Source organism: Salvelinus sp. IW2-2015, linkage group LG20 (genome assembly GCF_002910315.2).
Source record: "Salvelinus sp. IW2-2015 linkage group LG20, ASM291031v2, whole genome shotgun sequence".
In the NCBI taxonomy this organism is placed as follows: Eukaryota; Metazoa; Chordata; class Actinopteri; order Salmoniformes; family Salmonidae; genus Salvelinus; species Salvelinus sp. IW2-2015.
The window spans coordinates 75,554,944-75,576,293 of NC_036860.1; the positions used below are offsets into that span (position 1 = coordinate 75,554,944).

Genomic DNA, 21,350 nt, shown 5'->3' on the forward strand with positions numbered 1-21,350 from the left:
TTAGCTCAGCTCAATACAGATCCCAGAACAGTCACCTAGCCCCTATTACATAGCACGGGATAAGTTACTAGTCAGCTTATTCCACACAGGCATCAATAGTCAACTACGCCAAAACAGTCGTATCTCATTCTCATACCTTAGCAGTGTTTATTTATTTACACTAACCTGAGCTAACGCGTGCCATCTGTCACAAGCAGTTCATTTTGCTTTCTAAAGCTCATGATATCTAATACAACCTTCAATAGAGTAACTGTCATGCAACTGACTCCATATTGGTTCTAGGTCTGGCAGACTGATATGTTCTCTGTAATGTTAAGCAGAGCCAACATGGCAGTCAGAAGTGCATCAGTTTCATCCATTGTCGGAACAGCCAATCAGATCCATGTAAGAGTAAGAGCCTCGGGGGGATTGTGAGCAGGGGAAGAGGCATGTGCCGGGGGTCTGATGGACAGTATAGTATCTTTCTCTAAATGGCATATTTAGAGTTTAACTCAGTTTAACTGACGGCTGAGGAGTCTTCTGTCAGGTATTGTTGAAAACCTCTTACTCTCAAATTCAGAAGAGAATAATTCAATGGAAAATAATACACATTAAGAAATCTAGCAATGATTTATTCAATACTTTGACTTGTATTTAGATTTTCATTGCTGAAATGTTTTTAAATGGGATGTTACCAAGTGCTCTCAGTGACGTTTAGTAATGATATTAATGATATGCTGGAAAGAGTTCTATCATCTTCCTTTCTGTATTGTGTTTCACTATATCCTCTTGTGTGATTAGTTTTCACTTAGCTTAACTGTTCCGTTTTATCGCACTAACCATGAAATAATTACCCTTGTGGATCAAATATGCTACAGCATTGCTTCCAGCTTTGCTACATCGTCCAACTACAACTACGCTGTAATAATATCCCATCAATGTCTTACACTGTGTACATTTCACATAAATGTTGAAAGGATTTTAGCTGTTTTTTTCTCCTCATGGACTACTGTATATTCTTTGAAATTCACAATTTTCCCTGAAGTACTACTGGTATTACTGTTTTACCACAACCACTTTTTCTACTTTGTGGTGTTTTAGGCTCATTAAATACTGTGTTTGGTTTTATCTGCCTTTACAGCCTTTGTTCCTCAGTATTCTCTGAGGGGTGCGATGAGTGAGCGCCTGCCACCTCCGGACTCGCCATGCCCCTCTCCGGTGATGACCTTATCTGTCCCAAGTTCCAGCCCAACATCTTCGACTCCTCCCGCTGCCACGACTGCCTGCGCCAGAAGCACCTGCACTCGGGCACGAGTACAGGCACGGGTACAGCCGAAACACCACAGCTGAGCCTCACAGCGAAGAAGGAGCCAGGGCAAGCCACTGGACCTCCACCAACACTACTACCAGCACCACAGGCAGTGGAGAGGGATGCCAGTGCCAAGACAGAGGGAGAGGGGATTAGAAGAGTGGTGAGTGATAGGATTATCTGGGCCTATACAGACAGGTGGAAGGTAAGATATGGGGTCAGGGAAATGGTCAGATAGACATTGAGGTCAGACAGTCACGGATCAATACACAAGAGGAAGTAAGGGAGATGGCTGAGTGGTAATGTTGACTTTGAGTCTACTTAAACTTTGGCTAGCAGACTATTGTTTCGGAAGGGGAAGCTACTATATTTAACCAGTAACACTCAGTGCTGAAGATGGACTACAAAGTGCTCAGTAACAGACGTTGGTGAGGTATGACCCTGTGTTGCGTGTTGAGTGTAGTGAATAAGGAGGAACGTATGAGGAAAAAGATATGAAGAGGGCGGTGAAGAGAATGCTCCCATTACAAATTAATGAAGGGAGATCATTTACTGCCCTTTTGGGAATCACTGGTAACATTATACATGAAGGCAGGTTACAGAAAGCACCGGCCGGCCCACATCTACACATAGTATGTCATTGCAAAGGCGCATTCATTTATGAGGCCACGACTGTTTATTGGTAGCATAGCACTCTCCTTGTTTTGCCTTTGATTGCCACAAATTAGGCAAATATACATTTTGTGGAAGTCAGATCTTATCTCATTGTTTTTCATTGCTGTATCACATTGCAATACCTTTTGTATACCTACCTWGTACTATRATATTATAAAGTTGTTGTTKATATTGCCATKAATTSAAGTCAAACTGAAGATGAGAATATGTATTTTAAGACAACCCAGRAGGGTTGTATATGTCAAGAAAAAAACTGCTATGAAATARTAATGAGGAGAACTACAATCTAGGTAGAGTTACAACGGTGTAACTCTAATCGAGCGACAGACAGAACTTGTGAGTATGAGAGAGACGTCTTGAGGAACAGAGGAGTGAGACAGAGGGGAGACACTGTTCATGAACTTCCCCATATGGGCATGGATCTATAAAGAGAGACTTGGAGGTGTTGCGTTCAGGTTTGATAACGATGACTGTGTTAAACCTGTGTTCATTGTTAATATGTATCTGTAAATGAATGAGGCATTGTAGGCCTAGTGAGTTCAATTGTGCTAGTTCCAACAAAACGTTTAGTTTCTATGGCTACTCACTGTCTTATCTTGTCAGTGTTTGCTTTCCTCTCATAGTACAAACAGTATTTGTCTGGTATTTGTTTTTTGTGAAAATGGACATTGAATTTTGTTTAACCAGAATTACTGACAATTGCAGAAAGTGCTAGTTAACATGGTATTACACTTCAATACATTAAGTAATCTGTAGCCCCATTGGCTGATGTTTTTGTTTGCTGTACGTTGTGATTGGTCTGTGTGTTCTCGATGACCTATCAGGAGGACTCTGATGGCCTGTCAGTGGTGACCAGCTTCTGTGATGTCAGCGGAGATCAGCTGGGTTATGAGGAGAGCTCCTTGTGCATCCTGAGCCCTGACTGTGACCTCTACATCTGTGACGGAGACGACGACGACAGCACTGACAGGTTCTCTTAAGAATCTATTGGCTCTAGTGTGTGTCTGAGATAGAAGCTCCACTAAGGAGAAATGTTTAGTACAAAATAATGTTTGTTTACTCTTTGCACTTGTGTTGAGATATCTTTGGAGACTTGGCATTTCATTGGTCTTTATATTTAGGTATTTTGCAGGGGGGAAATTTTATTTACGAACTAGGTACAAAGAACTTCAAACAAGAAACTCATTCAGCATGCTTTGTAAACAAAGTAGTCAATGAGCCTCATATTGCGATTCTAGGGGGACAATATATACAGTTGAAGTCGGAAGTTTACATACACCTGAGCCAAATACATTTAAACTCAGTTTTTCACAATTCCTGACATTTAATCCTAGTAAAAACTCCCTGTCTTAGGTCAGTTAGGATCACCACTTTATTTTAAGAATGTGAAATGTCAGAATAATAGTAGAGGGAATTATTTCTTTCAGCTTTTATTTCTTTCATCACATTCCCAGTGGGTCAGAAGTGTACATACACTCAATTAGTATTTGGTAGCATTGCCTTTAAATTGTTTAACTTGGGTCAAACGTTTCGGGTAGCCTTCCACAAGCTTCCCACAATAAGTTGTGTGAATTTTGGCCCATTCCTCCTTACAGAGCTGGTGTAACTGATTCAGGTTCGTAGGCCTCCTTGCTCGCACACACTTTTTCAGTTCTGCCCACAAATTTTCTATAGGATTTAGGTCAGGGCTTTGTGTTGGCCACTCCAATACCTTGACTTTGTTGTCCTTAAGCCATTTTGCCACAACTTTGGAGGTATGCTTGGGGTCATTGTTCATTTGGAAGGCCCATTTGTGACCAAGCTTTAACTTCCTGACTGATGTCTTGAGATGTTGCTTCAATATATCCACATCATTTTCTTTCCTCATGAAGCCATCTATTTTGTGAAGTGCACCAGTCCCTCCTGCAGCAAAGCACCCCCACAACATGATGCTGCCACCCCCGTGCTTCACGGTTGGGATGGTGTTCTTTGGCTTGCAAGCATCCCCCTTTTTCCTCCAAACATAACGATGGTCATTATGGCCAAACAGTTCTATTTTTGTTTCATCAGACCAGAGGACATTTCTTCAAAAAGTACGATCTTTGTCCCCATGTGCAGTTGCAAACCATAGTCTGGCTTTTTTTATGGCGGTTTTGAAGCAGTGGCTTCTTCCTTGCTGAGCGGCCTTTCAGGTTATGTCAATATAAGTCTCGTTTAACTGTGGATATAGATACTTTTGTACCCATTTCCTCCAGCATCTTCACAAGGTCCTTTCCTGTTGTTCTGGGATTGATTTGCATTATTCGCACCAAAGTACGTTCATCTCTAGGAGACAGAACGCGTCTCCTTCCTGAGCGGTATGACGGCTGCGTGGTCCCATGGTGTTTATATTTGCGTACTATTGTTTGTACAGATGAACATGGTACCTTCAGGCGTTTGGAAATTGCTTCCAAGGATGAACCAGACTTGTGGAGGTCTACAATTATTTTCTGAGGTCTTGGCTGATTTCTTTAGATTTTCCCATGATGTCAAGCAAAGAGGCACTGAGTTTGAAAGTAGGCCTTGAAATACAGCCACAGGTACACCTCCAATTAACTCAAATGATGTCAATTAGCCTATCAGAAGCTTCTAAAGACATGACATCATTTTCTGGAATTTTCCAAGCTGTATAAAGGCACAGTCAACTTTGTGTTTGTAAACTTCTGACCCACTGGAATTGTGATACAGTGAATTATAAGTGAAATAATCTGTCTGTAAACAATTGTTGGAAAAATGACTTGTGTCATTGTAAGGGGTGCGTGTTGGTGGCAGGGAAGTCAGGTGCAGAAGAACGAACTTGGTATAAATGAAGTTCTTTAATAAATTCTGAACAAACTCCAAAACAACCAAAATGTACAAAATATCAATGTGGGTACAAAACCTGTCGCACATCAACACTAAAATGCACATCACATACAAACAAAACAATCTCCGACAAGGACATGAGGGGAAACAGAGGGTTAAATACACAACATGTAATTGATGGGATTGGAACCAGGTGTGAAGGAAGACAAGACAAAACCAATGGAAAATGAAAAATTCATGCACAAAGTAGATGTCCTAACCGACTTGACAAAACTATAGTTTGTTAACAAGACATTTGTGGAGTGGTTGAAAAATGAGTTTTAATGACTTCCGACTTCAACTGTATACTTTCTCACTCCCTCATTCTCTCCCTCTCTCCACCATTATATCACCATCTCCTCTTCACACTATCTCCTCTTCCAGCTGTCGGGACCAGAGTGTCTACGCTGATCTCAGTGGCTCCATCAGTGCAGAGGACGACTACCTGCCTCTCCGACACCGCTCAACCCACCTCACCATGACCCACCTGGACCCACCACCCCACCGAACCAACCCCAAAGCCTGGATGGAGGAGGACAACAGCAGGGGCAGGATTGGCAGACACTCAAGTGAGGACTGCACTTAACCACATGTATCCTATTACAGCCATAGGTGTTATTTACATGATGATGTTGTCAGGTACCTGTGTTCAGGTTGAGGTGGGACTTATTGATAGTAGTGTGGAAGTATCTTGTAGAACTGTGTTGTGGACGTCCTTAGAACTCTTTGGAATGTAACAATAATTACAGTTTAGTATACCATGTGATGGAGTGTTTTTCTTTTTTAGGGTTAAAAGAAGAAAGGAATCGTGAAAGTGGCTACTTCTCTCTGGGGAGGGCGGGAGGAGCCCGTTCTCTCAGGGATCAGAGCCCCCCTCCCGTTTACCGCCATTCAGAGAGGGGACACCCCCTCTACAGCAACCGGAGCCCTGARCCCAAAGCTACCATCCCYTTYAGGAACCCTAACCTGGGGCTGGCMTCGGAGAGGTTAAACCCAGAGATACTAAACCCAGACCTGCCTCTGGAAATCCCTGAACCTCCTGACGCATTTGATCTCACCATCGAGGTTGAGGCTCAGGTGGGCCCTCGCTCCCCAAGCCCCACCCCTTTTAAGATAGCAGAATCYCTGGCCTCCACTAACCGGAGGGGTKTCAACAGCTCATACARTAGAAGAAACTCYCCTTCCTATCAGGAGTCTGGGAAGTTAAATTCATCGAGACAAAGCTCCTCTCTGTCCCGCTCCTCTTCACCCTTACGAAACACCTCCCCATTCAAACAAAGTGAATGTACCACCTCCCTCAACAGGCGGGGCTTAGACTCTGAGGGCTGGTCTCAGACTTATAGAGGTCCCCCCCAGAGCTCTTATGGACGAGGTGTTGATATTAGAGGCTTGAATAAAAACGTAATATCGATGGCCAGTTCAGTTGGTTCCATATCACAGGTCAACTCTGTTGCATATTTTAAAAGTGCATTGCGCAAGAATGAGACAGACAGCTCCGTAAATGGTCGTGGATGTGACACTCAAAGCTCCGCCCCTTCAAAGAGGGGTTACGAAAGCCCCAGACAATCTCTGGTCCGCAAATCTGAAACAAGTAAGTCCCTAAATGGCCGTGACAGCAGAAGCTCATCTCCTTCGAGGAGGGCTTATGACACCTCCAGCCAAACCCTGCCTCGCAAATCTGATGGGAACAGCTTGATAAATGGTCATGGTCGTGAAAGTCGCAATTCTTCTCCTTCAAGGAGGAGTTACGATGCCACCAGCCAGTCCCTCCTTTGCAAATCTGAAACAAACAGTTCTCTCAATGGTCATAGTCAACACGGCGGCCGGTGTGGCTCTCCCATTAGGGAGGGTTATGATGCCGAAAGACAATCTCTGCGGAAATCAGCTTCTAGGAATGACTTAAATGTTCATGCCTATGAAAGTGGTAGCTCTTCCCCTTCTAGACGTGGCTTTGACACTCCTTGTCAATTCCTGCTATGCAAAAGTGAGACACGTGGCTATGGAAATGGTCGAGGTCGTGACAGTGGAAGCTCCTCTCCCTCTAGGAGAGGCTATGATACCCCGAGCCAGTCATCACTGCGCAAAAGTGAATCCAAAAACTACCTGAATAGTCAAAGTCGAGACAGTCGAAGCTCCTCCCCTTCGAGAAAGGGATATGATGCCCCTGGCCAATCACTGCTTTGTAAATCAGAGACGAACAGCTCTGTCAGAAGTCAAAGTCGTGATCGTCCTACCTCCTCTCCCTCTAGGAGAGGCTATGATCTGTCTCTTATACACATCTAGATGTGTATAAGAGACAGGAGCCATGACAGTCGCAACTCCACTCCATCCAAAAGACGCAATGACCCACCAGGTCAGTCACTCCTCAGGAAAACCACCAGTGGTGGTGACTCCAGCCTCTCTTACCAGAGAAAAAACACTTACGGTGATGCTCGGCCTGACTCTAACCCCTCCCCTGGCGCCTGGCGAGGCTCCACCCACTTCCTACATAGCATCTCCCCATCCAGAGAAGGCAGAGAGAACAAAACATCTGCCCCCTCTCAGAGGGCCTCTGCTGTCACCTGGGAAACCACTAGGAGTAACAGTAGTAAGCAGGGTCTGGAGACTCGTAGCTCCTCCCCAAACACAAAAGTATTGACCAACCGCAACCTAAGTCCCTCCCCTCAGATGCAAAGGCACACCTCGTCCCAGAGTTCCATGGAGTCCTCGGAGTCTGGCCAGTTGTCGGGGGAGTCAACGGAGAGGAATAGGGAAGAGTACGCCATGATGGCCGATCTACCAAAGGTCAAGCCTGTCCTCCAAAGGGAGCGGCTTGGTCATGTGGGACAGACTCCAAATCTACCCTCAGGGAGACAGGAGCTCTTCAAACCAGCAAGGTTAGGGTTTTCCATTGTTGACCGCAACGTAATGCTGTAAGAGGAAGTTATAAGTGGTTTCTCCCTCTGTATTTCAGATGTGACATAAGTATTGTGTCACTGACAGTTTTTTAAGTATTAATATGTTGTATCTAAAGTCACGTGTCTGATGTTTCAGCCACTCCCTCTCCAAGCATCCCTCCAGAGAGTGGCTAGATGACTCAGGGGACCTAGAGAGAAACCACATAGAATGGCAAAATGGCAGCAGCGGTAGACTGTCTCGAGTACACTCGTCCACCTCTTTGCACATGCAGGTGAGTCGTTCCGCCAAAGCAGTGCCTTTTGAGAAGTGTACTGTAACTTGTTCAAAATAATCGTTTTATTTCACCTAATTTTAACATTCTGTCATAAAGAGCACATGTTCAACTTCATGAAAAACTAGTTTTCCCATCTCAAGAGGTTAAATAAAAAACTATAGTAAGTGCCGATTAAGTGCCAAATAAAGTAACAGGGTTGACCTTAACTGGGTTGACGATTTCATCTTAAATCAGCCATAAATCCCCTTGTGACAGGGGGAATGGAAGCTTGTTGTGTGCAACACGGAGTGACAATTGAATGCAAACTTCACAAAAAATGACATTGTTAAAAATGTGTAGCCTGTCTCTCTATGGGTTACAGGGTTGACGTGTTATGCTCAACCCACTCAGTTTTACACCACAAAACACCAGAAACATTTACACTAATAATTACAATCTCATCCTTTACAGAGGCCCAGCAGCCCCACTATAGAGGAGGAGGCCAGTCCATGGAGGGCACAACACAGCTCTTCCTTGGAACAAATGCAGGTACAGGTGTACTTGTGTGTGCCTCTATCAAATTGTACATTGTTTTATGGAGGTTGTCTAATTTAATGCAGAAGGTGTCCCATGTACACAGGTCATCAGACTACTTTTCCTTCAGTTTACATAAACTAAACTTCCTCTACTAAGGGGCATGGCATTTATATGCCTTTTCTCATTTGGGTAAAAGTCTGTCCTCCATCCTCTCTCCTCCGTGATCCGGAAACCGTTGTGATTGAGGAGATGTCAATTCGTTAGTAGGCGAACGGAAGAGTGTCCTTCCCTCCTCGATAGCCACCTTTCATCGGGGATAGTCATGTGTATCCTACCAGAGTCCTTCGCAGAGGAGTTTAGAAATCTGACACACCCCCTTTGAACCAGCTTCGTTATGTCAGAGGATAAAAGCATGCACATGTTTATAAACAATATACTACATATCGTTTTATCTATACATTCTACACGTTCCCTCTCTTCACTGCCTCTCCTCGATTACCTTTTACCTTTTTCAAAAGGAGGTGAGAGAGGATGGAGGAGAGAGGATGCAGAAGTTGAGCAAATCCAATTGAGAAAAGGCCAGAGTGCACATTCACCTGCCCACATCCAAACTTCCTTCTCCGATCCTATTATAGAAGGGCTTTTGTGTCTTTAATATTTATTGCCCTGTTGCTGCTTTGAATAATGGTCAACATCTAGTATTTATTTACTCACACGCTTATTAGTGTACAGTATATCTAATCTGAATGTTTAGTTTTACAATGTTTTCCTCCTGCATGCAGTCTATTTTGTTTACAATGTTACAAACACATATCGGTCTATTTATTCAGGTTATGAATTCAAGAAGTTGTGATAAACTGCTTTTATAAACTGGTATAGGCCTGCTCTATCAATTCAAATGCAGTGTGACTTCAATGCTTTCTTTTAACATTACTCAATTTAATTCAGACTTTGAAGTATGCTGGTGGGTTGTAGGTCTGTTTCTTTCACCTGAACCCTACTGGGATTTCATAGAGTGAGCTTTGTCTACAGTGGGCTGCTGGGTGTTTCAAATTCTTGGCCTGGGGTGTAATCATTAGTCCAAACCGTTGGGAACGTTTTGCAACTTAAACAAGAGTTTCTATTGGACAAATGCAGGTAAGTCCCTCCCGTGTGATACCTTTTGCTACCGTTTAATAAACGTTTTGCATGAGAATCGGCGTAAAATAGCCTCCTAAACCTCCCAAGATTTTACGTGGTCAGCATAAAGAATCTAGCTACTCAACTAAGGAATGTCATAAATGCTTTGATGTGTATTTTAGTAGAAGCTATGTGGTCTGGAAGTAGGTGTCATTGGTTGCTTTTTTGGCAGTGTACGGTCTATATTTCAATATTCAAGTGTTCTGAGAAGCCTACTGATCACTTGATTGGTTAGCTTGTTTGCACAAACGATTCTTACAGATCCGCCCAGGAAGTGGTAAACAGGGCGAGAGTGTAGGACGAAAAACATCGTAACAAACTGCAGGAAAGTTGTGAAATTGTGGCTTTCAAGAGTTGTATGTGTCAACGATGTATATGATCTTCAGTTTCTGTTGAAATAGTCCATGGGAAATACATTTGATCGATAAGATACGGTTCACCGACCAAGATGGGTAGAAATGGCGGGGTTTGTTTTATTTTTTAGCCTTCCTGCTAGGCAGACAAGTTTTTAAGCGAACGGGTCAGCAGGTATAAAACTGAAGCAATAATTATTCAACCCCGATCACATTGGTACCAAATAAACTTGTTGGACGAGTAGGCTATTGCAACAATATTTTTTATTTTAAGTGTTTACTTGTTTTTCTCTCAACTGCCTCCTGGGTCCTACGAACATGACGGTACGTTTGCTCTTGTGCCTTGATGCCACTACTTGAATTACATTTCAATTTTTTTGTGCCTATAACTGAACCGTGTTCCAAGACATTGTTGCCATAATGTTTAATTGTTCGCCTCAACCACTAGGCAACATTGGGGTTAAAATGGTTACATTTTTATTCGAGGAATGGGTGTGTCATATTCTTGTGTTTCGTGGCCTTTAATTCTTTGTTTTATAGTTTGTTTTCTATACATCACGTTATGTTTTTTTGCGTACCTGTGGCTGTAATTTATGCCATTGGCAAAATGTATCAGGGCTAATCAAAAATGTATGCGTATTGTATTTATGTAAGCGCATTAGGGTTATCCAATTGTTTAGTTCTAAGTGTCAATTGAATTGGAGCAACATTGAGCTCCATATGTTGACTGTTTGCATGTGCAAACGAACACCTCGCCCCAATCGTTTGTTTTGTTAGATCCCTTATAATTTAGAATATTTGTAATTGGCCTTTGAGGAATCTATAAATGAATGATTATTCAAACAACATATAGTTTATCCCTTCAAATTAATAAGCAAGTGTTTTTAAGGGTATACTTCTGGGTGTGGGTGGGTCATCCTCATCCTGGCACTTCGAAAAACGTCTATTTGCTGAAATACCGTTAACAGCTTGTCAACGATGTTTCCTGTTGCCAACTATTAGTTTATTTCATCTAATCTCAAAACTATTTTAAAGAATTTGTAGGCTAAATGTTTTGAGACACACATACACACACCAGTATGCTCGTAGTTACCACGATGACACATTTTATTATCATTAGTCATCTCATGGTAAGGTCGTTCTAAGTCTACCTCATGCTGTAACCATACATCTATCTGCCTGTTAATGCTCCTCAGGCCTTGTAATGGTTTGGCTGGAACAAAGCACAGTGGTGGTTACAATGTGACAACTTATGAGTTCCAGTGAGAACAGGCAGTGATGGAGGGTTTAAGGCGATAAAGACCCAAACTGAGGAATGTAGATGGGAAAAGTTTCCTAATTTTGATCCAGGATCACCTCCTCTGTAACGTACCTCACAGGTTTTCCCCTGTTCCCATCACCCTCAAACTGAAAAGATTCCTAGAAATAGTTGAGGCTGCAGTGGTTAAATGTCAGTAACATATTAGTCCGATTTTTTAAAATGTATAATCCATGTTTGAACCCTAGAAGCTGTTAGTATTAGTGATGTAGATGGTGAAACCTCTGGTCTCATTCTGACTGTAGATTTAATGACCTTGCAAATCTCTCTACATAGTATTCTGCTCTAGTTCCCCATGTCTATGTTGATTATATTACTGTTACATTAGCAATGTTTTTTTTCTTCTGTCTTCTCATCACTCAAAGGTGTGCTTTTTTTGTTTCCTGTTGCCTTTAACACTTCTAAAAACCCTCAACTTCCATGTCCTCACACATTTGAATGTACACGTAGGTGTTTGCCATGGTGCACTAACTGCATGGAACGCCTGTTGGTCTTTGTATTGTGAACATCCTACACTGGCATCCTTTGTTCTACTTTTGTGTTTGTCTCACTTCTTCAAAAGGTTCCGTTAACCTGACACTTTGTCTTCTTTCCTTGTAGCCCGACCTCCTTAACTTCAAGAAGGGATGGATGTCAAAACTGGATGAGAATGGAGAGGTGAAGTCATGTTTTTCTTCATTTCTTATGACTTTCTTTCTTGTCTTATYTAGTYAGRAGTCATGTATCACTTGTTTATCTGTTTTCTTCTTTCTTTCTAGCTCTCTTCCCTTCTGGTTTCTTGTTTGATTCCTCTCCTCCTTTCTCTCTCCCTCTTTCCCYCTCTCCTAATGAGAAAGCTTGTGCGTAAGGCGATAGCTGCAGACTATCCATGTGTTATCCCAGTAATAGCTTGGTGTGCCCAGGCAGGCACAACCGGTATGTTCTAGCAGGATAAGACTGAGTATGAAACATCCTCATATGAGCTTGTGGCTCATTGTTTCATCTATGTGCTAGGTTTGTATGTTATGTGTTTGAACTCATTTTGAATTCACAGTACAAACACTTAATGACCCATACATCACTTTAAGCACTCTTTTTATACTTGTCATAATGTCTTAAACACTGTGTACTCCATAGGTTTCATTGGTCCATGTTAACTTGATTTGAACGATGTCTTGCTGTGAACTGTCACTTAGCTGCTTGTGTGCATTAATGYATCGGATTGGTCAAATAGTGCTGGTTTAACTGGTGGCTTGTGTGTGTCTGCAGTGGAAGAAGCACTGGTTTGTGTTGACCGATGCTGGTCTGAGGTACTACAGAGACTCTGGGGCGGAGGAGGTACGTTTTCAATKGCKTCAAAGTTATTTTGACTATTGCAATAATTGTCTTAGGRATRCATTGTGAGTTATTGATATGTGTCTGTAGTCTTACTTGTTTGTTCCTAACTGTGTCTTACAGAAGGATGATCTGGACGGGGAGGTTGACCTGAAGTCTTGTGTTAAAGTGTCTGAGTTTGATGTWGAGAAGAACTATGGATTTCAAATACAGGTGAGTTTGTCTTTCACTGTTCCAATAATTTTCTATGTTATGTGAGGATGAGTGACTGGTATTTGAATGATCTCGTTCTCCTCTTTCCCTCACCACACCCTTTCCATTTCTTACTCTACTYKTCTSTCCTCTCTGTCGGYCAGACGAGGGAGGMAGTTGTSACACTGTCAGCGATGACTGCAGGGATCAGGAGGAACTGGATTGAGGTTCTGAGGAAGAGTGTTCGGCCCAGCAGCTCTCCAGACCTTACACAGTGAGTTCCTCCTCCCTCTGTGTCCCAGCTGGCAAATACACAAGTCACATAAGGAGGCCTATTGTTTTCTTCTACTGGTGTACAGGTGGGCTACTAAGTCCTTGGGCAGTTGTGGATTACTTCAAGTCTCAATCATTTGTAATGTTATGTTGCTTACATAGTGATTCACCAGGGATTTATTTTATGTAGTGATATTGTGTGATAGGGCTGTTGCGGTGACCATATATTATCAGTCGTGAGTCATGACCGCAGTAAAATTCCATGTGACAGTTGAGTCGTGGTAATCTCCTCTTATGCACTTGGGACATGCTTTGGTAGTACCCAAGTTGCTAACAACCATCAGGTCCTAATGACCTGGTACTCAGGGCTCTATTGTCCCTCTAACCACTCTGACAGCAATGCAAACGCAGTCAAATATCACATCAAACACTTATGATCAAAACAGTCTCATGCTTTTAAAACTCACCTCACTGTGATCAATTTGAAGAAAAGTTCAACAGCAGGTTGAAACTGAGAGTAAAACATGGTCGTTGTGGATGTTGTTTCAAAGCCTAACACAAGGAAATGGACAGCGCTTTCTAAGATTCATTCACAACACCCRTACTCATATTTGAGCTTATGCATAGGCCTATATGAGCCCATGCCGGAACAAAAACCCTGAATTAAAATTGATTGAGCTGTTATACAATACAGTATTTGGTACCTAATTGGTCTAGCCTACAGAATACTCACTTGATGAGACAACGGTTGTGCAGCCTGAGGCAAGGAGCAGACTGCAAACTTCTTCTGGTACTTTCTCAAATCCTCAATAGTCTATAGTCTCATCATGCAGTCCATATGTCTTAGAAATCAAAACATATTCTAAGGTTTGTATCATTCACAACTAAAGTTGCCAAATAACTTTTAAATCTAGTCTATAGGACCTGTTTCAAATTATCGCTTTTAAGCTCATATGCGCACTCGTTCCAAATGGGGAAAAATATACTTTCTATTTTATTCAGCTAAGTTAAATTATATTCTTCGAACTATAAAATCATATAATATAAAATGATTGCACGGGACTTATAAGCATATCTTGTCAGCTAAATGAACAAGTCTATGGCATGGAGCATAGCCAGATAACATGCAGTAGGCCAACTCATATTCTGTTCTCCTGAAATACATGTTGTTATCTTGTTTCTTTAGACCTTACTAAAATAAATAATGGATTCTTGTGATGGTGTATGTTGATTCATTACTTTATTTTTATCTAGATGTTCCAAAGGTCTGCATCAGTGGCTTGTATGTGTGGAGGCCTGGAGATGCTAAATGTGTTTGTTAATTAACGGTCAATTACCGTGAGACAGGCAGTCTTTTGCATGACAATAACTGTCTGACAAAATGTAATGACGGCCACAGCCCTATTATACTGTCACTTTATCAATCTGCGCTCTCTCTGTCTGACTTGGTCTCTCCCTGTCCTTCCTCTCCTCCAGACTGCCTGAGGGCAGTAGTGACAAGGAGAACTCTCGCTCCCTGGCCTCCACTCATCGACCACCTTCTCGCCACGGTGATGCTGGATCAGAAACCACCACCACCTCTGTACGCCGATTTGACTGTGTTGAGCTGTCACCAGTGCCCGTCCCCTCCAGCCCTCTGCCAGCCACTCAGAGAGAGGCAGGGGAGGGGCAGGGCAGGGAGCACGCCCAATGGCAGGAGGAGAGGAGCAGAGATGTGACCAGTAGCACATGGGAGCAGGTGCTGTCGAGGAAAGGGCCAGGTGTAGGCTCAGATCCCAGGATAAGAGCAGAGGAGGACATTGAGAAAAAGTGGGCAGAGTTTGAGCGGCTGCCACTAAAGGAGATGAGGTCACTACTGCCAACGGGCTCACGGTCCAGCCATCCAGCCAATGAGGCGCTGCAGAGGGAGGTAGTGCGTGGAGATGTTTTTCAATTTGCAAACAATAAATAAATGCAAATTTACTCTTCATCTAGATGATTCATCTACAGATGAAGTTTAACTCTTTAACACTAGGCTTGCTCTATTATGCATGCAGGATGGTAATCAGGCCCTCTGCAGTAATACTGACCCTGTCAGTCTTCAAAATACCAAGGAGGAGGGTGTAATAGGGGCTTAGTTAGCAATACCGGTTTGCCCAGGAAAAATTAAGTAAGACGACATTTCTCTGGTTCTAGAACTGTGAGTTTATCAGATGTCGATAGTGGAAACACTGCTGAAAGTCTCATTCCATCTTTGAGTGATGTGTCATGTGATAACATTGTATAGTGTGCTGTTGACTACTGTGTTTTCACAGGGGTAGTTTTAGGACTCGTGCAGACCATACAATCATATCATGGGGTTGCGGGAATCTGATCCAGATGAATGTACTCCTTGCACTGTCCCTTTGTCTATGATCCATACAGTCCCTAACTTTTCCTTTGAGACACATGACCTGCCTGATGTGTGGGATTGATATGACTGCATGGAATATGGCATTCAAATSCCCCATCACKACTCGCATGYCAGTTCGGTTCAACCCAGTAATTACATACCCCGCCGCCTCTCTTTTCGTTTCAGTGAGCTTTACCGCCTCTCTACCTTTGTGACACTCAGGTGGCGTCTCTGAGGCAGCAGCTGGAGCGCGTTTGCAGGAGGGAGATGGGGTGGGGGAGGTGGGGGAGGTAGCTGTGGTCGGGAGCTACGTGTGGCCGCAGCCTTCAGCCATGGAGCGGGCCCACAAACAGGCCCTGGAGGAGCTGCAGAAGCAGCATGCCCGTGAGACCAGAGAGCTGGAGAGGGACAGGGACCGGGTGCTGAGGGAGGAGACCCAGGACACAGCACAAGGTCAGGGGTCACAGGATCATGGGGTCAGGTCAAAATTGTACATGGATGTCATTAGCCCCCAATTCAAGGACTTTTTTGTTTATGAGCGCGTGTGACGTCAGAATGGAACAGTCAACACCACAGCATTTCATGGGGTAATACAGTTTGTTTGATTTGAGATCTGATAACATCACATTCCTCCCTTTTCTCTCTGTGGTTTAGTTATGGAGACACTGAAGAAGGCCCACAGGGAGGAGCTGGAGAGAGAGGTGGAGAAGGCAAAGAGGCTTGGTGGAGGGAGTGCCAACACACAGACTCTACGCACACAGCAGCAGTGAGTGCTCAAAACACAACCCGTTCCTAACACACACCTTTACATACATAGTACACCCTTTCTTTGTACCATCATTTAGTCACAAGCACTTTCTTTCCATTCACTTTGCAGTCTGCATGGTCAGATGGATGCAAGAAAATGTTGGAGATGATGTTGCTTTCCAAAAAAAATAAAATATATTTGCATAATCTCTCAAGGAACTACACTGGACCTTCTGCAAACTGGAAAACGCATATCCCAAGTCCACATTTATTATAGCTGGGACTTTAATAAAGAAAATCTGAGGAAAACGCCACCGAAGTTCTATCAACACATCGCCTGCAGTACTCACACTTTAAAAACTCAACCGTTGTTACTATCCCTTCCGGTAGGGCTACAAGCCCTCCCCCGACCTCCCTTAGGTAAATCGGATCACGACTCCATTTTGCTACCCCCTATAGGCAGAAACTCCCAACAGGAAGTACCCGTGCTAAGGTCTATTCACTGCTGATCTGACCAATCGGAATCCTTGCTTAAAGACTGTTATGATCACGTAAACTGGGACATGTTCCGGGTTGCCTCTGAGAAGAACATTGACAAAAGGCACCTAAAGGACTCTCAGACCATGAGAAACAAGATTCTCTGGTCTGATTAAACCAAGATTCAACTCTTTGGCATGAATGCCAAGCGTCACGTCTGGAGGAAACCTGGCACCATCCCAAAAATTTCTAAAAACCTGTTTTTGCTTTGCCGTTATGGGCTAATGTGTGCAGTTTGAGGGATAAAAAAAAAACAATTTTAGAATAAGGTAATGTAACAAAATGTGAAAAAAGTAAAGGTGTCTGAATACTTTACGAATGCACTGTATATACTCCGGACTTCAACATCGCTCATCCTAATATTTCTTACTTTTTAGATTTGTGTATTGTTAGATATTACTGCTCTGTTGGAACTAGGAACACAAACATTTGACAGGTTACTGAATTTAGCTCTGCCTGAAGTATCCCCTCCTGTGCATTTTACCACTAAGCCTGTGGTCCGGGATGGACAAAATACAATTACAAAATACTATAAAGGTCAATATATCAAAATAAACTACAACATACTTTTATTTTTGTAATGTATGTCATTAAAATACATGTATTTTAAAATACAAAAATGTATTTGCAGTTAGCTGACCTGAACAGCAACAACGTTCTCAGTAAGGGTTACAAAAACATTTTACTTGCCATGACTGTGATATGCTAGTTGAGCAAGTCACTCTGGATAAGAGTGTCTGTTAAATTACCAAAATGTGAAAATGAACATACCAAAATAAACTGCAAAGCACACTGGGTATTATTATTGGACTTGTTTTGGGGTGGAGCTCAATAGAATAATACTCGGCATGCTTTGCAATTGTTAATTTGTATATACATTTCAATTTAGTTAATTTATCATATGCTCTGATCATGCTATAGTCAAATAACATTTTGTCACATGCTCTGAATACAACCTGTGTAGACCTTACCCGTGAAATGCTTACTTATAAGCCCTTAACCAACAATGCAGTTCAATGCAGAAATATTTACTAAATAAACTGAAGTAAATAATAAAATAACCATAACAAGGCTATATACAGGGGGTACTGGTACCTAGTCAATGTGCGGGGGTACAGCTTAGTCGAGGTAATTTGTACATGTACAGTGCCTTCGGAAAGTATTCAAACCCATTTACTTTTTCCACATTTTGTTACGTTAAAGCCTTCTAAAATGGATGAAAAAATAATAATAATGTTTCTCAGCACTCTTCACAAACTACCCCATAGTGACTAAGCGAAAACAGGTTTTTAGACATTTTAGCATTGTTTTACAAAAGTATTCAGACCCTTTGCTATAAGACTTGAAGTTAAGCTCAGGTGCATCCTGTTTCCATTGATCACCCTTGAGATGTACAGGCTTCATTTTGTCATTTAGGTTAGTATTGTGGAGTAACTAAAAATGTTGATTCATCCTCAGTTTTCTCCCATCACAGCCATTAAACTCTGTTTTAAAGTCACCATTGTTCTCATGGTGAAATTCCCTGAGAGGTATCCTTCCTCTCCGGTAACTGAGTTAGGAAGGATGCCTGTATCTTTTGTAGTGACTGGGTGTATTGTTACACCATCCAAATTGTAATTAATAACTTCACCATGCTCAAAAGGGATATTCAATGTTTTTTTTACCCATCTACCAATAGGTGCCCTTTACGAGGCATTGGAAAACCTCCCTGGTCTTTGTAGTTGAATCTGTTTGAAATTCACTGCTCGACTGAGGGACCTTACAGATAATAGTATTTGAGGTAGTCATTCAAAAACCATATTAAACACGGAGTCCATGCAACTTACTATGTGACTTGTTAAGCCCATTTTTACACCTGAATGTATTTAGGCATGCCATAACAAAGGGGTTGAATACTTAGTGACTTAAAACATTTCAGCTTTTCATATTTGATTAATTTGTTAAATTCGAAAAACATAATTCTACTTTGACATTACCGTATGTGGTATTGTGTGTAAGCCAGTGACACACTTGAATCTATTTCAAATTCCGTCTGTAACGATGTGCAAAAAGTCAAAGGATTTGTTGTGCATACAATGTTAATGAACATTACATTTACGTGTGTGTGTCAATTATGATTTTCTTTTTGCATTTGTGGTTGATGGGTGTGGGCAGAGGTTTCCATCTAAACCACTGTTGTACCAAAATGTCTGTACCAAACCACTGTTGTACCAAAATGAAAACAGATTTACTCAGAACAAAGCACACCCACCCTCACTCATTTTCACGGTTAGATTTTTTTGAAAGACTGTTATTCATGTAATGGTCTGCCATGTAAACACAACATGGCTGCTACTGTTTTGACTGTGCACAGCCAGTGCAGTGTCAAGTTTTCTACAGAATACCAGTAGTGTCTCCAGTTTTGCTTTTAATCTCTGGCATAATATAGTATTTACTGTAATATACAGTTTATATAAATTAAATGTTTGTACCCTCTCTCGTCCCCTCAGGTTAGAGACCCAGGCCCTGCAGAGGGAGCTGTCCGGCCTGTCTGAGAGGTACTCCCAGAAGTGTCTGGAGCTGAACAGGGCTGAGCAGAGCAACGGGGAGAGGGAGAAAGACATCACTCGCAAGGAGAGAGAGCTGGAGCAGCTGAGGAAAGAGAACCAGGTGAGCCAGGAGTCTGGAGGTCTTTATCAGCTGGTCCTGTGCATTTAGCCTACTCTACCCTAACACTTTTGTTATAGACAAGCAATGCCTATCTATACGACACATTCAGCGGTTTGTCAGTATGCTCAATACTGTCAATTTTCACTTTTCAGGACCTACAGGCCCGTTTGACAGAGGAGATCACCCGCATGCGCTCCATCGTCACGGGCCAGGGGTCGGAGGGCGTTTCCCACGACAACCAGGACAGGCCGTCCTGTGAGCTGGAGGTGGGTCAGGAAGAGGGGAGGAGATAAGATGTAGAGCCCCTCAACCATAACAAGCCTCTCTACCTACAACAATGACATAGGGGGCACTTGTCTCATGTTTGAATAGAAAGGGAAGGGATTATGAAAAGCAGCGTGCAGTTGGTTACTATGTAGGGCAATGCCTTGAATGTGTGTGGTGTGAATTTTTACGTAAATGCATCATTGACTGCACACTGAAACACACTGTTGGACACTGCCCCAAGGAGACAGTTTTAACACACAAGTGAATTTGTTAAAGGGTGACTGCACTTCCTGATTTGGCCTAGTTTTTAGATTTGGTTCATTAAGAAATGCTAGCGGCCATGACTTAATTCAACCGAGAGTTGTTTTGGGGGGGTGTTTGTGTGTGTATTCGCAGGTGGGAAGAGTTATTTATTTTGCCATTTAGCGTCAGTCGGCTATTGTGCGACCGTGGCAAAATTGATTTGACTTTGGATAGCCTACCTCCGGGGATAGTTGAATTAATAAAATGTATATTTGGAGGTTAAGTCACTGAAATTTGGAGCTATTGGACTTTTAACATATTTTTCCATGTGCATTGTGTAATTTACCGGTGGTCCCTAACTAGTCAACCCAAAGTTACCACAGGCATTACGATCGGGTTGCGTTCTACTGTACTCTGAATTAATGATTACCAGATGTGGGCAGGTATGAAACAAACCCAACCTTAATTTACGCTGAGTTGCGGTTACGACGACAAGTCTCACAAAACTCTATTTTGGATGAGACTGACTTTATGACCAATCATCCTATTTACACTTTGTAGTCAATTTTGACAGAGTAAATGTTTCTTCTAAATAATGTTTTTAGGGACAGTTGCTCTTTGTCTGCTCAGTGTCTTAGATGTTGGGTTGATCACTCTTGTTAGCTTGTAATAATATTATATTTTGTTTTGTCACAGGTTCTTCTCAGGGTGAAGGAGAATGAGGTGCAGTACTTGCACAAGGAGATCAGCTGTCTGAGGAACGAACTTCAGTTCCTGAACACGGTACTGGTTCACTGTGTATTTGTGTGCAGGCATAAAGGTCTAATGTTTTCATCTGTAGACGGGTTGGCTGACAACGTCACAAATGATGCGTGTGTATCGATGTGGCCGGAAGACATGCATTATAATTCTGACCGGTCAGATAACTCTGGGCATGTCCATGTAAAAGGACCCATAAGCACCAACGTGAAGTTCATAGGCGCATATCAAATTGGGTGTCAAATGAAAGATAAGAATCTATATTTTTGGGAAATGAATGCATAAACCAGATTTCCAGCCAACCTTTTTATGTGAGTAAAAAAACAAAAACATTCACGACAGGCCTGATGGAAAACAACATTTTTTGGTAAACTTTCCAAATGTCGACACAACAAAATACACTAGACAAGCTGGCATCTTTTTGTGTCGGTAAAATTACGCTAGAAACGTCAGTGGAAAAGCTTTTTTGCGTGAATATTGCTATAATATGTAAGTAAACCTGGAGTCGTGATGACGTTGTGTGGTCTTCCTACTACTACTGCTGTTTAGTAGGAAAGCACGCTGTTTAGTAGGAAAGCACGCTGTTTAGTAGGAAAGCACGCTGTTTAGTAGGAAAGCACGCTGTTTAGTAGGAA

The 21,350-nt window shown here is 42.4% G+C and overlaps 1 protein-coding gene across 1 annotated transcript in view; it reads left to right on the forward strand.

The window, feature by feature from the left end:
* The first annotated feature begins 9,944 nt into the window (after nt 1-9,944).
* The window catches only part of LOC111981050 (TRIO and F-actin-binding protein), an 18,130-nt gene continuing 6,724 nt past the window's right edge, over nt 9,945-21,350 (forward strand). Inside the window, exons 1-11 of the mRNA XM_070433706.1 lie at nt 9,945-10,369; nt 11,964-12,020; nt 12,612-12,680; nt 12,801-12,890; nt 13,034-13,143; nt 14,619-15,091; nt 15,736-15,966; nt 16,168-16,279; nt 19,287-19,446; nt 19,599-19,712; nt 20,653-20,739. Of these exons, the coding sequence (XP_070289807.1) occupies nt 10,364-10,369; nt 11,964-12,020; nt 12,612-12,680; nt 12,801-12,890; nt 13,034-13,143; nt 14,619-15,091; nt 15,736-15,966; nt 16,168-16,279; nt 19,287-19,446; nt 19,599-19,712; nt 20,653-20,739 (1,509 nt within the window). The 5' untranslated portion in view covers nt 9,945-10,363. The remainder of the gene's footprint in view (nt 10,370-11,963; nt 12,021-12,611; nt 12,681-12,800; nt 12,891-13,033; nt 13,144-14,618; nt 15,092-15,735; nt 15,967-16,167; nt 16,280-19,286; nt 19,447-19,598; nt 19,713-20,652; nt 20,740-21,350) is intronic.